The 14,165-nt window shown below is 60.3% G+C and overlaps 2 protein-coding genes across 2 annotated transcripts; one reads left to right on the plus strand and one right to left on the minus strand.

The window, feature by feature from the left end:
- Nucleotides 1-2,469: 2,469 nt before the first annotated feature.
- Nucleotides 2,470-7,715, plus strand: LOC116998445 (sterol 26-hydroxylase, mitochondrial). The gene is made up of 9 exons (XM_033064058.1): nt 2,470-2,703; nt 4,722-4,912; nt 5,181-5,380; nt 5,464-5,661; nt 5,797-5,957; nt 6,307-6,473; nt 6,697-6,778; nt 6,863-7,063; nt 7,164-7,715. The coding sequence occupies exons 1-9, from the start codon at nt 2,470-2,472 to the stop codon at nt 7,287-7,289; spliced, it is 1,560 nt and encodes a 519-aa protein (XP_032919949.1). The 3' UTR covers nt 7,290-7,715.
- Nucleotides 7,716-9,616: 1,901 nt separating this feature from the next.
- Nucleotides 9,617-14,030, minus strand: PRKAG3 (protein kinase AMP-activated non-catalytic subunit gamma 3). The gene is made up of 12 exons (XM_033064727.1): nt 13,830-14,030; nt 12,805-12,844; nt 12,319-12,539; nt 12,153-12,234; nt 12,010-12,068; nt 11,690-11,735; nt 11,514-11,568; nt 11,287-11,413; nt 11,012-11,177; nt 10,812-10,849; nt 10,436-10,582; nt 9,617-10,356 (listed from the first exon to the last, which is right to left on the minus strand). Exons 1-12 carry the CDS (start codon nt 14,028-14,030, stop codon nt 10,240-10,242), a joined length of 1,299 nt encoding a protein of 432 aa, XP_032920618.1. The 3' UTR covers nt 9,617-10,239.
- Between the last annotated feature and the right edge of the window lie 135 nt (nt 14,031-14,165).

Consider the following 14,165-nt stretch of genomic DNA (forward strand, 5'->3'; position numbering starts at 1 on the left):
CCCGGCCGGTCCCCGCCGCCGCTGCCGCCGTCCGAGGGCGGGGAGCACAGCCTAGCGGCAGCAGCGGGAAACAGCCGGGATAACGGCGCCTCTCTCCGTGTCCCGAGCAGGGTGCGGGGCACCGGGGACTGGCCTGGGGACTCGCTGCGGTGGCACAGCCTGCCCTTCCACAAGGCCGAGTGCGAGGTCCTGAACAAGGTGGGGGTGACTCCAGCAGCAGTTTTGTCGAATGGATGGATGGATGGATGGATGGATGGATGGATGGATGGATGGATGGATGGATGGATGCCCTGCAGAGAAGGAGTCGGGGCACTGGTGGTTCAAAAACAGTAAATGAGTCCGACAATGTGCGCTTGCAGCCCACAAAGCAGATTATGTCTGAGACTGGAAAATAAGAAGCATGCCCAGTAGGGCAGGGAAGGTGGTTGCTCCTGCTCCGCTCTTTACCTGTGAGAACCCACCTGGAGTAGAGCAGCTCTGGGGTCCTCAAGACCCCAAGAGAGGGGGTGAACCTGTTGGAGCAAGTTCAGATGAGCCAGACAAGGCTACAAAATATCGGTGGGCTGGAGTGCCTCTCCAGTGAAGACAGGATGAGAGATTTTTTATCGTTCAACCTGCAGAAGACTCTGAAACATCTCATTGCAACCTTTTGTATATAAACGGGCTCATAAGAAAGATGGAGAGAGACTTTTTACCAGGAACTGCAGTTCTCACTTTCTGCAAGAGGCATTTGTTTTCATGATGGAGGTCGCAGGGTTCCACTGCCCCACAAGTGGAAGCACAGTTACACCAGGCTGGGAGAGGCCAAGGCATCCTCTGCCAGGGGGAGTGAGAGCTACGGGTCTCAGTTTTCCAGGCAGGGAAGCTCACAGAAGTCCTGTGGCCGGGGCTCTCCTGCTGCTCCGGCTCTGAACCCAGCCGGGGCAGGGCAAGCGGCAGAGCTGGCTGTGAGCAGCCATGAGATGGCAGCAGGCGCTCGTTCTTGGCGGTCCCAGCCTGGAGTGCCTCAGGGATGTCTACAGGCACGGGGGTGCCCGTATCCTACAGCCCAATCCCGGCCCTGCTGGCAGGGAGCACACAAAGCATCAGCCTGGAGCCCAGCGCGGGACACTCCCAGTCCCCTGGTGAGAGGACCGAGGACGAGAACAACCATTCATGGGGCTGTCAGACACCTGCCGAGCCTTACACAACCTCCCTGTGGGGACCTTGTACTCAGTGCCCGATAAGGGCGGTTAATGATCAGCACTGGTGTCCCAGAGACTTGGTGCCGGACACCCCTGGAGTGACACCTGGACAGAGTACTGCCCTGCCCTACTGTCCCACGCTGGCCAGAGCCTACATGTCCTGCATGCATGGTCCCAGACACCCAGCAGGGTCCTGTTCATGGGCTGGACAGCTTGGCCTGCACCAGCTTGAGGCAGGAGCTGGTGTCATTCTCTCCCTGGCATGAAAACATACCAAACCTCCCTCCAGTTTGTTGCCAGCAGCCACAGTGGGCTTACCAAGGTTACCCCATCTGTGGTCCTGGCTGCCAGTGCCTGGAGGAAGTGTTGAGAGAGAGCCTGGGACAGTTTGGACCCAGCTACCCATGGCACCATCCTGCACTGCTGGGCAACAAGGCAGACACACGGGAGTGACAGGCAGGGGACAGAAGCAGGGCAGGAGGGCTCAGTCCAGAAGGGCAAGCAGACCTGAAGAGCAGGCCCAGTGGTGAACCTGGAGCTGACCAAGATATGCAGGGTCTGGGATGTGGTACCCAGTGCCGGAGTGCAATGCCAGTGCTGTCACATGTTGTGTCCTGTCTGGTGCTGTGCCAGTCCTCATGCCTGTGCCTGGTGTGCAATGCCTAGCACCCACTGCCTGTGTGCAATGCCCAGGATACAGCACCTGGTGCCACAGTCTCCATTGTGCCAGGGTGCTGTACCTGCCGTGCCACGCCAGTGCTGGCTGCCAGCTGCCCTGTGCATAGCTCCATCATGCACAACACATGGGACTCAGTAACTGGTACAGAACACTGGGTACCGCTGATGCCACTTTCAGTACCTAGCACCCGGTGCCGATGATGCTGCTGAGCAGTCACCCATGTCCAGTATTTGGCTCATGGTACCCGGTGTGCTGTACCGGGTACATAGCACACTGCAGCCTGTCTCCACGGCCCGGTAGAAGGTGTGCTGCAGCCGGCACAAGGCGCACGGTACAGACTGCCCGGTGCCCGGTCCCCGCCGAGCAGCAGCCGATATCCCCCATCCAGAGCGCAGCAGCGGGACCACTACCCGTTGCGCAACGCACCGGGTGCGCGATTCTCTATTCCCGGTGCGCCGTACCCAGTGCGCGATGCTCGGTGCGCGGAGCCCGGTGCCGGTTCCCGGTTGCCGCCCCCGCGCCGCCCCCCGCACCGCCCCCGGTGCCGCCCCCCACCACCCTCGGTGCCTCCCTGCCCCGCCCCGTCCCGTGCGCTGCCGACGGAGCATGGCGGGCCCGAGCGGCGGGGCCCGGTGGTCGCTGCTGCCGCTGCTCCTGCGCCCCCGCCCGCCGCCGACGCGCAGCAACCCTGGACCGCCGCGCAGGACCGGGGGCTCGGCGGCAGCGGCGGCGGGGCCGGCGCGGCTGAAGGGACCTGAGGAGCTACCGGGACCGGGACTGCTCCGTACTTTCGTCTGGCTGTTCCTGCGGGGCTACCTGCTGCACACTCACCGGCTGCAGGTGCGCCGGGGCGGCCCGGCCCGGGGCTGCGGGGTGCGGGGCTCGGGCTGCGGGGGGGCCTGGCGACCCTGCACAGGGGCGTAGGTGCCGGGGAGGGCTGGGAGGGGTGCGTGGGATGGAGGGGGTTCCGAGGGGTCTGCAGGTAGGGGTGGCTTTGCAAGGGAGGGAGTGGGTGCGGGGTGCGGGGCAAGGGGAGATGGGCTCCAGGGAGGGGACTAGCGGCCGACGAGTGACGGCAGGGAGTTGAGCGGGGGCGGCAGAGCAGGGGAGCAGAGGGGCTGGGCGGTGAGGGACACCCAGCACCGTAGGGTGATGATGGGGCCAGCAGAACCAAATGGCCTCGAGAGGGTCCAGCCAGCCCAGGACTGCTCCAGCATCCCCGAGCCGGCCAGGCAGCTGAGTGTTCGGGGGCATCTCACGGGGTCCTGGCATCCCCGGGCTCCCAGCTGTAACAGCTGGAGGGAGCAGCGGTTTAGGGTGCAGGTGACCGGGCGGGTTTTTGGGCAGATGATACCAAGGCACGGGAGGGGTAGGCAGAGGTATTTGTTTTCTTCTGTCAACACTTCCTCATACGTCGGATGAAGCAAGCAACGGGCTTGGCTGGCTGCAAGCCAGGCGGCATCTTCCAGCACCCTGGAGCTCTGACCAGCCTGAGAAGCATGCGGGATCAGGCCTCCGTGGCATCTCAGAGCACCAGGCACTGCTGGTTGGAGAAGGGGCTGTAACAGGACGGTGGGATTTTGGGGTGTAGGCACTGGAGCTCCTTCCTGCTCCCTCCTTCCCTTGGGACTCAGAGCACAGCCTGGCTTTGCAGAAAGATGCCCACATGCTCTGGAGGTGCCTTTTCTCAGATTCAGGCAGCTCTAGCTTCTCACAGCCCATCTCTCCAAGGCCTGCACTGTGTCAGGTCCTGGCTGCCAGCAGTTGCTGGTGGTCAGGCTTCAAGCCGGGGCACAGCTGCCCCATGCCCACGAGCTGCCTGCAGTACCGGGGTGGCCGTCCCTCCCCCTCCTCCTGCCACCATGCTCGAGGAATGTCTCCCCGTGGTGACGAATCCAGCTGAATCCAGGCGCAGGCTGCGATGCAGACAGTCACCAAGGGAGATTGTACCACGTGCATCCCCGCAGCCACGGGGAATGGGGACCAGGGCTTCCCTGCTAAGTCCCCTGCATTCCCCCCATGCTTGGCCATGCTTTGCAGGGGCTCTGTCAGTGCCTGGGTTGGGATGGAAAATGACCTTTGGACATGGCCCTGTGCAGATCCACTTGCAAAGGGGTGCCCAGCTGCCCCCAAGGGATGCACTTGGAGGTCACAGTGCTCCCTGCCAGGGAAGCAGGCATGGCACTTGTGGCTGCAGACAAGGAGAGGGGAGCTGCAGCCAACAGGGCCCAGAGCAGGGCTGATGTTGGCGAAATGTCTCCTAGCTGGCTTGTGAGCCTGTAGCCCCAGGGCCATGCCCTGGAGGTGACAGCCTGTTTTGGGAGCAGGTCATGCCCTAATCTGGTGCTGCCTCCCGCTGCTGATCATTAACCACCCTCACAGGGTGGTGAGTTCAAGGCCCCACTCAGCGATTGTTGTCCCCAGATTAAGCAGAGCTGGGGTCATGCTGGAAGCAGCAGGACTTAGGTTGCTGCAATGGTCCTGCATCTCGGCAAAGTCCTGTGCTTGGCAGTTGTCTCTGTCCCTGCTGTCCTTTCTTGGTCTTCCTTCCCCAAAAGACCCACAAGGCTCTCTCTGCATCTCTGGAGTGGGTGAAGGATGTGCCAATCTGTGCTGAGGGGTCAGTGCCTGGTGTACTTACTGCTGAGAGAGGAAATGCCTAGACATCAGCCTAGGCCATCTGCAGAGCACTTCAAGGATGCTGCCAGCTTGGGGGGGTCAGAGGCAGGTTCTTGAGCTCAGATGATGCTGAGGGGTCCATTGGATGGGTGCAGATAGGCATATTCAGGGCAGCGTTGGGGCAGGGAGGATCTGACCCAGCTCGTCCCATTGAGCCTGCCATGTTTTGTGCATCACAGGTGATGTCCCGACGCCTTTATGGACCCATCTGGAAATCAACCTTCGGACATTATAGGAACATCAATATTGGGAGCCCTGTGGTGCTGGAGCAGCTGCTACGGCAGGAGGGCAAGTACCCCATGCGCAGCGACATGGCCCTGTGGAAGGAGCACCGGGACACCCGGCACTTGCCCTACGGACCCTTCACCGAGTGAGTCCTGCCCTGGCTGTGCTCTCGGGGGCAGCACACATCTCCTGCCCCTTCCTTAGGTGTAGGCCCAGGTGGCAGTTTGCATTACTCCCACTCCTGCAAGCTGCATGTCCCCATCATGTAGAGGGACATGGCCATGGCGGGTGGAATAACTCCTGGGGTGGTTCCAGCCTGCGATGGGGAGTATGTGCACAGGGACTGGGGAACTGCTGCCAGGCACTGCCCCCTGCCCGTCCAGGCCCCAGCGCTGAGCTTTGTCCCCATCCAGGGAAGGGGAGCGCTGGTACCGCCTGCGCCAGGTCCTCAACAAGCGGCTGCTGAAACCCTCGGAGGCGCTGCTGTACGCGGATGCCATCGGGGAGGTGGTGTCAGACCTGATGGTGCGGCTGCGCGAGGAGCGGAGCCGCAGCCCCTCGGGGGTGCTGGTGGGGGACGTGGCCAACCTGCTCTACCGCTTTGCTCTGGAAGGTAGGGGTGTCCTCCCCCTCACCCCTGCCCTGTTCCACTCTTCCCATTCCCCGAGAGGTCTGGATGCTGTTTGTCCCCCACAGGCATCTCTTACATCCTCTTCGAGACCCGCATCGGGTGCCTCAAGCAGCAGGTCCCTGCTGAGACCCAGCGCTTCATTGACTCCATCAACCTCATGTTCAAGAACTCCATCTTTGCCACTGTCTTGCCCCGATGGAGCCGTAAGGTGCTGCCCTACTGGGACCGTTATTTGAACAGCTGGGACACCATCTTCGCCTTCGGTGAGTGGTGACAGGGTTGGGGTCCAGTGTGGTGGCTCTGGACTCCCTAAGAACCCTCAAAAGCAGGACAATCCCTGGCCACATGTCTATTTGGTAGCCCTCACTCTGTCTGGTTCCCACTCTCTGTCCCTGCAGGCAAGACACTGATTGACCGAAAGATGAAGGAGCTGGAGGGGCAGGTGGAGCGTGGCAAGGAGGTGTCCGGCTACCTGAGCTACCTTCTGGCCAGTGGCAGACTCAGCCTGGATGAGGTTTATGGCAGCGTGGCCGAGTTGCTGCTTGCCGGTGTGGACACGGTGAGAGCCAGGCAGCTGCTGCCAGGGAATCCCTGCTGAGCTCCATGCCCAGGGGAACCCATGGGGCCATGCTCCACCCAGCCCTTGCGAGGTCCAGCCTGGTTGCTGCAGGGCTGATGCCCCACAGGGGCAAACCCTCAGGGATTGGTCAGTACAGACCCTGTCCTCTGCTCTGTTTCATGCCCTGCTCTTTGCCTCTCTCTCCCCTGTGCTTGCTGCCCCTCACCCCTGACTTTTCTATGCACCAGAGCAGGAGCTCTCTGGTACCATACTGATGCTGTGCTTGGCACAAGGCTGCTCAGGTGCTGGCCCCAATTCCTTCACTCCCCCTGGTACTCCACTCCCCCAGACCTCCAACACGCTGTCCTGGGCTTTGTACCACCTGTCCCGGGACCCAGAGATCCAGGAGACCCTGTACCAGGAGCTGAAAGCTGTTGTGCCTGCTGACCGTTTTCCTGCTGCTGAGGATATCCCCAAGTTGCCGATGCTTCGGGCCGTTATCAAGGAGACTCTGAGGTACATCCCAGCCTTGTCCCTGCCCTGAGATCCTGGTCACCAGCCCCTTCTCCAGGGGGGATGCACCAAGCAGGCAGGATGGAAGGCTGGATTTCAGTCCCTCTGGACTGCAAATACCCACCTTCCTTCTGGGGAGCTGCTGAGCCTTGTCCTGCCTGTGTCTCAGTCTCTCTGGGATCTCGAGATGAGTCCTGCTCCCCCACTAACTCTCTTCATATCACAGAGTCTACCCTGTGGTGCCCACCAACGCCAGGGTCTTCTATGAGAAGGACATTGTCATCGGAGACTACCTCTTCCCCAAGAATGTGAGTGGGAGCCGTGCCGTGGGGACCCCCACTGCACTCAGTGGGACCGGGAGGGGTCGTTAAACCCCAATTCTTGCCCTGCAGACCCTCTTTGTCCTGGCACACTATGCGATGTCCCATGATGAGACCTACTTCCCCGAGCCTGAGCGGTTCCTACCCCAGCGCTGGCTCCGGGGACACGGCTCCCCTCACCACCCCTTCAGCTCCATCCCCTTTGGCTACGGAGTTCGCGCGTGTGTTGGACGCCGCATCGCTGAGCTGGAAATGCACCTGGCCCTTGCCAGGGTAAGTAAGGATCCCCTCACTTGGGGTATCTTGCCATGAGCTGGGATGGGGCTTCCAGGGAGTCCCCAAGGCACTGCCAACGCCCCCCTTGTCCCCACAGATGATCCAGGCATTTGAGGTGCGGCCAGACCCTCGTGGTGTGGAAGTGAAATCTGTGTCCCGCATTGTCCTGGTGGCTGATAAGCCCATCAACCTGGAATTCATCGCTCGCCCAGGAGCTCCCTGACTGCACGTCCACCCCTACCCTGGGTGCCAAATGGAGCTTCCCCCTTACTGCCCCACAAGGAGGACAGGAAGGCAAACCCCTTCCCTGCCCAGCTTGGGCCAGGGGGCTCACAGCCCCACAGTGGGAAAGGTGGGGGGGATGAGAGATTGCCCCCAAATCACCCTGGGGCACTAGTATCCCCCTGCCCAAAATCAGCAGGAGGCTTGGGGAACTGCTGTGCCTTTGACACTCTGCAGGGGGGTTCTGTCTCCCCCATCCTATGCCCAGCTGGGCTGCATCAGGAACCCGGGAGCTGGGGGAAAGCAGGGAGGGGTCTTGCAGCCATTCGGTGTCTCCTTCATCCCGTCCTTGTGTAGCTGCGCGTGGATCTGTGCCTGGAGCCAGGACACCTGGGTCCTGTCTGAACAGCTGACCTTGGCCTCAGAAGTTTCTCTGTGCCTCACTTTTCCCCTTGCCCTCAGGGGAGGGTTGAGTGCTGGCTGTGTTTGGGGTTTGCACCTTTCCCAAGGGACAGAGCCAGCCCTGGTCCTGGGAGAGCACAGCACAAAAACAGCACATTCCCCACGATGGGAGGAGGCCTGTCACCACCCAGCACTGGTACTGTGTTCCCTGGCAGAGCCAGCCAGCACAGGAAGGGTGTTTACTTCCTGGGACTTTCCACTGTCAGCCATTACTGCACTGAGATGCTGATAGGGGGTCATGGGAATGGCAGGGCTCACTGCCGGCAAAGCAGGAGGAGAAAGATCAGCTCAGCATTCCCTACCCCCAAGCCAGGACCATTGCAAGGCTCACGGCTGGCAGCAGCCATGGGCAGGGGATATACTGCCATTTGCCCAGGGCCCTTGAGGGATGGTGTATGGGACATTTTTAATGGTGAACCCCTCATACTTTCCTCCTCGGACTGAGGGAAGCAGCAGGCAGAAACCTTGCTGGTACCAAAGCTTCTGTCCCTCAGTGTGTCCCCAAAGGGACCTGCACACCACCAAGACGATTAAGACTGCATGCCCTGTGTCCCCATCCCCTCGGTTCTACCCACATGGGCAGAGGTGCTACTCTGCCAGTGCCAAACTTGCTGGCAAGCAGCCAGTACCCCTTCCCCAGCCTGGTTCTCTCCAGAGGAGCCATGCCCAGCTTTACCCCAGAAAGGCAAGAGGCAGTTCTTGGATCGGGCTGTTTTGTTACAGCAAGGCTGAACAGGCTAACAAATAAATAAATAAATATTTACCCACCCTGCCCACCCCAAAACGTGCACAGGGTCTCCATGCAAGTGCCCATCCTGCTGCCAGCTCTGGCACAGGCTGTGCCTCTGCCAGAGAGCTCCAGCCCCGCGTGACCCTAAAATAAAAAAGCCTGTGTGTGCAGCTGAGCCTATGCTACCAGGCACCGGGCACAGACAGTGGGACTGTGTTCACTAGGAGGGAGCCACATTAGAAATGCTCAAATCCATCAGCTGGATGGCAGAGGGGTGGCCAGGTCCTCTGGGCCCAGCTGCAGGAAGCCTTTCCAGCACAGAGCATCACTGCATGCTCACTGGCAGGAGGCACCCCTGGGTCCCATTTTCAGTGTTTCTGCCTCTCCAAGACTGGCAGGATCTAGCCCTGGACTCAAGACGAGCCCGAGGACTGGGGTGAACAGGCATGTCCTCCCCACAGAGAACCTTCAGGCCCAAGCCTGCTTCTCACAGGTCACACAAGAGATCCCCCAGTCAGACAAGTCAGTGGCATTTCCCTGGTGTCTTCAGAGTGAGGATCGATCGATGCCTGTGGGGCAAGAGAGCATTGTGAGACCATAACCCCAAATCAGTGCTGGACTGGGCACCCTGTGATATGGCCCCTCCAACCATCCCAGTGGACACAGGTCTTTCCTCCATTCCTTGTGTGTATGCAAGCCCTGGGGTAGGAGGGAGGGCAGCTTGGCTGGAGATGGACATCTCAGTGGTCCCCTGTAGCTCCGGACACAGCCAAGGGTGAGCAAAGGCACCACAATGGGGGAATGAGGGGAGGAGGGCAAGGGGGATATCCCATGTGTGGCTAATGCACACCATTCCCAGCCCCATTCTATGCAGAGCTGCTGGGCACTGCTGGGAGAAGTGGTAGGCACAGGCCTGTCCCAACCCATTGCCCACCACTACCCCAAAAAGCATAATTACCTTTGGGAAGCGGTTGGGAACTGGAGCCAGCTCCCCCCTCATCATTTCACCCCTAAAGAGATGCTGCAGTGGGTGCCAGGACCATGCCCACCCATAGCCAGTGAGGATTCACCCGGCAGTGGGTGAGCAGAGCCAGCTGCAGGTGGCCAGGCAGTCTGGTTCCAGTGGCACCCGGGAGTGAGCCTTGACTCTGGAACAGACAGTTTTGGGGCTGCTGCAAGTGAAGGGGCAGGGGGATGCTCTGCCAGCTGGGGCCCATGGGTTGGCCACATTTTGCTTTTGGCTAGTGGTAGGCAGCATGACTGGGGTGTGCAAGTGGGGGTCTGTCTGCTCTGTGTCCCTTGGGAATGGCACTGGAGGTACTCAGATCTCAGCGGGGAGAATTGAGGCAGGATTAAAAATAGGCTTTTGTCTTGGGGTGCATCACACCCCAAAACCCTCATTCAGACCAAAGCCCAGGGACTTGCCAAACCTGCATTCCACACGCCTGAATGGGGCTCTGGCGGAGTGGCTTCATGGAATTTGCCCCCATCCTTCCTCACAGTCACCAGGGATCCCCTGTGATCCTTGTGTACCCCTGGGACAAGCAGCATCTGGGTCCTGCTGTCCCCACCTGTGCACCCAGTGCAGCCAGACCCTAGCCCCAGCCTCCTCCATCCCCCAGGACCACTTTGGATGGGGCAGAGGCAGGTGACCCAGCGTCAGGGAGAGGACAGGCACACAGCCATGGAGGGGGGGTGGCGCCTACCTGAAGTGGAGAGAAATTGAGGGTGCAAGTGGAGAAAGGTGGAGCATCGTGGGCTAAGAGTTAAGAGCATCGATACCTGCAGGAGTGAGCACAAGGGCCTGCAGGATGTCAGAGAGGGAGACGATGCCCCGCGGGTACCGGTTCTCATCCACCAGAACCAGGCGATGGACCTGTGGGTGCAGGCAGAGCGTCACAGGCAGGCTGGGCGGCTGGCAGCCGTGGCTGGCACAAGGCACCCAGGCCACTCACCTGCTCCTTGGCAATGCGGTCGATTATGTCCTCCATAGGTTCATGGGGGTAGCAGGTGAGGACCCCCTCCAGACAGATACTGCGTTGCTGCAGTGCTTCCCTCACACTGATGTCCAGGTTGTTGTAGGTCTTCTGGGCTGCCAGGTGCTGTGATAGATGTGACCCCCTTCAGCACCCCAAGGCATCCTTGCACCCCATTGTGCCAACACAGAAGGGACACTGAGCCCAGGAGATGCACATAGCAGATGTGCACTGGCACATGTATGACACTGCATGTGGGGTGGGTTTGCATGGGCACGGACAGATATGAGTGCCCCACCAGTGCATGCGAGGGGCCAAACTTGAGCCTGGGCATGCACACATGCAGGGTACTCACAATGACATCAAACCGCGAGTACAGGCCAACCACTTGCCCTGCAAAGAGAAACAGTGCAGGGGCTGCGGAAGGAGCCCTGGGGACCACCTACCATGTTCCTCCCACACCCTAAGAGGCAGCCCAAAGTCCAGGACAGGGATTTCGGGATGGTGCTGGAGCAGAGGGAGATGAGGACATAATTTTTTTCCCTCCCCAAGTACCGGAATCATTGATGACAGGCAAGGCAGAGACACGGCGATCCACAAAAATGTCCAAGGCAGTGTGGATTGGGGCACTCTCAGGCACGACAGCCAGATCACGGAAGGTGCCAATGCACAGTTCCTGCACTGTTTTCTTCAGGAAGCGTGGCTTGGGGATGGTAGAACCCTTCAATGGGACAGGGCAGGGCTGGGCTGGAAGCTGCATGTACCTTGACACCCTTCTCTGTACCCCTACACACCAGTCTTGAGTGTGCACAAGCAGCCCCAGCACTCACAAAGATGTGGAGAAACTTGAGGATGCGCTTGTGCGTCAGGATGTGCAGGACGTTGCCCGAGACAGGCTCAATGACAGGCAGGCGGTGGATTTTGTGCTTGATCAGGGAGTAGACAGCATCGAAGAGGCTGTGGGTGATGCAGATATCGTGGTGGGATAGGGCTGTGTTCCAGGCACACACACCCCCACTCCAAGGGGCACGCTCTCCCCCAGTGGACAGGCTCTCACCTATTGCTCGGAGAGATGTGGACCAGTGGCTTGAGGGAGCCCTGCAGGTACACCTCTGCCAAGGAAGAGAGCTAAGAGAGGAGGTCCTCCAGCCCTCTCTTGCAGCCCTACGACCCCAGAGCCCACCTCCATGACCTGTGTGACAACATCAGCCCAGCCACCCACAGGATTTTTACCTCTCCAGGTCTCAATCTTGTGCTCCTCCACCTCGTAGATCTGAACCTGAAGGCAGGGAAATGCCCTGGTCACAGTGGTTGCATGGGGGACTGAGGGCACTCTGAGACACTGCCCCCTTCTCTGGGCATTGCACCCCATCACCCAAGCACAGAGATTACATTTTGGGAGTCAAGCAGGGGAGCAACAAGTGGATGCTGGTCTGGCCCAGAATCGTCCCCTGGTCATTGTCTAGTGATTAAGAAGGACCAGGAGTGGTGGGGACAGCCACTCCCTGCCCCATGCATGTCCTGATCCCCCAAACCCTCCTCACAGCACTCACCAAAGGCGAACGGTAGTAGCGGTGGAGGATGTTAATGAAGTCGGTGATGGTGAGCATCCCTGTGGAGATATACGGAGCTGGCAGTGCTGCCTGTACCTCTCTACCAGGCAGGGGAGGGGGCCAGCATTGCTTCTGGCACTCACCCACAAAGCTCTGCGTCTTGCTGTCCCAGAGAGGGGCAGCACGCACCCCATTGGCCACCAGTGCCAAAAAGGCTTTCTTGATCTGCTGGCAGAGTGCAGAGGGGTTCAGAGGATCCCCAAGCCTGCTTCTTCACTCCCCATCCCCATTCATCCCCCAGGTTATCACCTCCAGGGAAATGTCAAAGACAACGAGCTTGCAGCTGGTAGGGATGGCATCGTAACAGCAGTGGCTCCTCAAGAAGTGCATATAGACCTCAGCATCAGGGTTCTGAAACTCCGTCTCTGGGCCCAGCCCCAGTATCTCATTTCCCAGGGTGAAGGTGACAGGTCTCCTGTATTCTTCCTCCTCCTCTTCCTCCTCCCTGGGGCATACAGCCTTTGGAAACCCTGCAGGCAAAATCACCCTACACCTAGCTAGTGAGCTGAGCTGCTGCCTCAGCACCCTCCTGCCTGGGGGGAGCAGGGGATGCTCCCGACAGAACCCCCCTGTTCCCCATTCCACAGGGGCAGCACATGGCATGCAGTTCTCCAGCCTGGGGCAGTCTCCATTTGAGGAGAGGGATATGGGCAGGGTGGGCAGAGGACCAATGCAGCTGTCACATGAGTAAGGCAGTCCCCCCTCCTACACGCCTAGACTCTTCCTGCTACCCACCTTCCTCCTCAGGGCATGCAACAGCATCCAGCAGCGCCACCTGAGAGGGCAACACAGTGAGGAGGGGTCAGCAGGAGTCAACCCAGTCTTTTCCATGCATTGTGCCTGCATCCACCCAGCTGCTCAGGCCCACTCAAGCCAGGCAGAGAGAACTGTCCTTTCAGGGTGGAAATGTGGGCACCCCCACCAGCCCAGGACCCCCAGAGCCTGCAGTCTCCATGGTGGCTCTAGTCCAGGACACCCAGCTTGTCCTCCTGCTCTGGGGAGACAGCAGGGGTCTCCAGAGCAGGACAGGCACGGATGGCAGGACCTCCTGCCTCTGCTCTCTGCTGTTGGACCACAGCATGTCCCACAGCTGCTCTGCGCCCATCCTCTCCCAATCCCAAGATGTAAATTCCATTCTTGATTCTTCCCATGCCGAGAGCCTCGCCAACCCCATTGGCCCTCCCGGGGACCAGGTCCATCCCAGGAGACCTACATTAACAAAGTGGCAGCCCAAGGAAGAAGTGAGTCCACAAGGGAAGAAGGGTTGGACGATTTGACCCCATTCCTCCAGTCCCCAAAGGATCCTACTATAACATAGCAGAACGTGCAGAGGGAAGAGCTATCCCAGCCACAAACCTGCCTGACAGAGCCAAAGTTTACAGGCCACCCTAAAAGGCACAGGGACAGGGTCTACTCCTTAAGGAGCCTAGGGTCAACACCGAGAAGGAGACCCTGCACCACCTGCCCCAACCATTCCCAAGGGACCTGGCACAGCTGGACAAGGACGTCCTTGTCCCCACGGCTTCATGTCCGTGGGACAAGGCTCGTCAGCCGCCCACATTCTCCCACCCCCGGAGTGGCCTGTCCCCAATCGGGGGTCTATCGGGCCGCACTCCCACCCAGCCTGACGGTACCTGGGACGCGGCGGGGCCACGGAGCCGCTCCATGCTATCTGCAGGGCAGCGCTGCTATTCTGGGCCCGCGGCTGGCGTGGCCCTGGCAGATAGAGTGTCAGCGAGCAATGCCAGCCATGCCCCCACCGCCACCGCCGCGGGGGGGGACACGGCCGACACCACCGAGCAGCGCCCGCAGCCACCCCGCAGCCCCCGGCTGAAATAGGTGGTCGCGGCCCCGGGGACAGCGCTGACCTTGGGGACCCGAGGGGGGTATGGCTGGGGGAAGAAGGCGGAGGGAGACCCTGCTCTGTGACTCCCGTCCTCCAGAACAGTGCTCCGCGCCATGGGGACGTGGTGCAGCCCGCCCGGTGCTGCCCCGCCCCGCCGCGGGTGGGGGGCACAGCGTTCCCCTCTCCACGGGGATGCTGGAGAACGGCGGGGTCCGGCCATGGGCTGGGCGGATGCGGACCCTTTGTCCTC

The sequence above is a fragment of the Catharus ustulatus genome, chromosome 7, assembly GCF_009819885.2.
Source record: "Catharus ustulatus isolate bCatUst1 chromosome 7, bCatUst1.pri.v2, whole genome shotgun sequence".
Classification (NCBI taxonomy): domain Eukaryota; kingdom Metazoa; phylum Chordata; class Aves; order Passeriformes; family Turdidae; genus Catharus; species Catharus ustulatus.

Bases quoted from the DNA above. Each gene is read 5' to 3' on its own strand.
- LOC116998445 (XM_033064058.1), top strand. From the start codon at position 2,470: ATGGCGGGCCCGAGCGGCGGGGCCCGGTGGTCGCTGCTGCCGCTGCTC. The intron at 4,913-5,180 runs GTGAGTCCTGCC...GTCCCCATCCAG, and splicing joins CCCTACGGACCCTTCACCGA to GGAAGGGGAGCGCTGGTACC. The intron at 6,779-6,862 runs GTGAGTGGGAGC...CTTGCCCTGCAG, and splicing joins ACTACCTCTTCCCCAAGAAT to ACCCTCTTTGTCCTGGCACA.
- PRKAG3 (XM_033064727.1), bottom strand. From the start codon at position 14,030: ATGGCGCGGAGCACTGTTCTGGAGGACGGGAGTCACAGAGCAGGGTCT. The intron at 12,540-12,804 runs GTGGGTAGCAGG...TTTTGCCTGCAG, and splicing joins TGCATGCCCTGAGGAGGAAG to GGTTTCCAAAGGCTGTATGC. The intron at 10,850-11,011 runs GTACTTGGGGAG...TTCTCTTTGCAG, and splicing joins GCCTGTCATCAATGATTCCG to GGCAAGTGGTTGGCCTGTAC.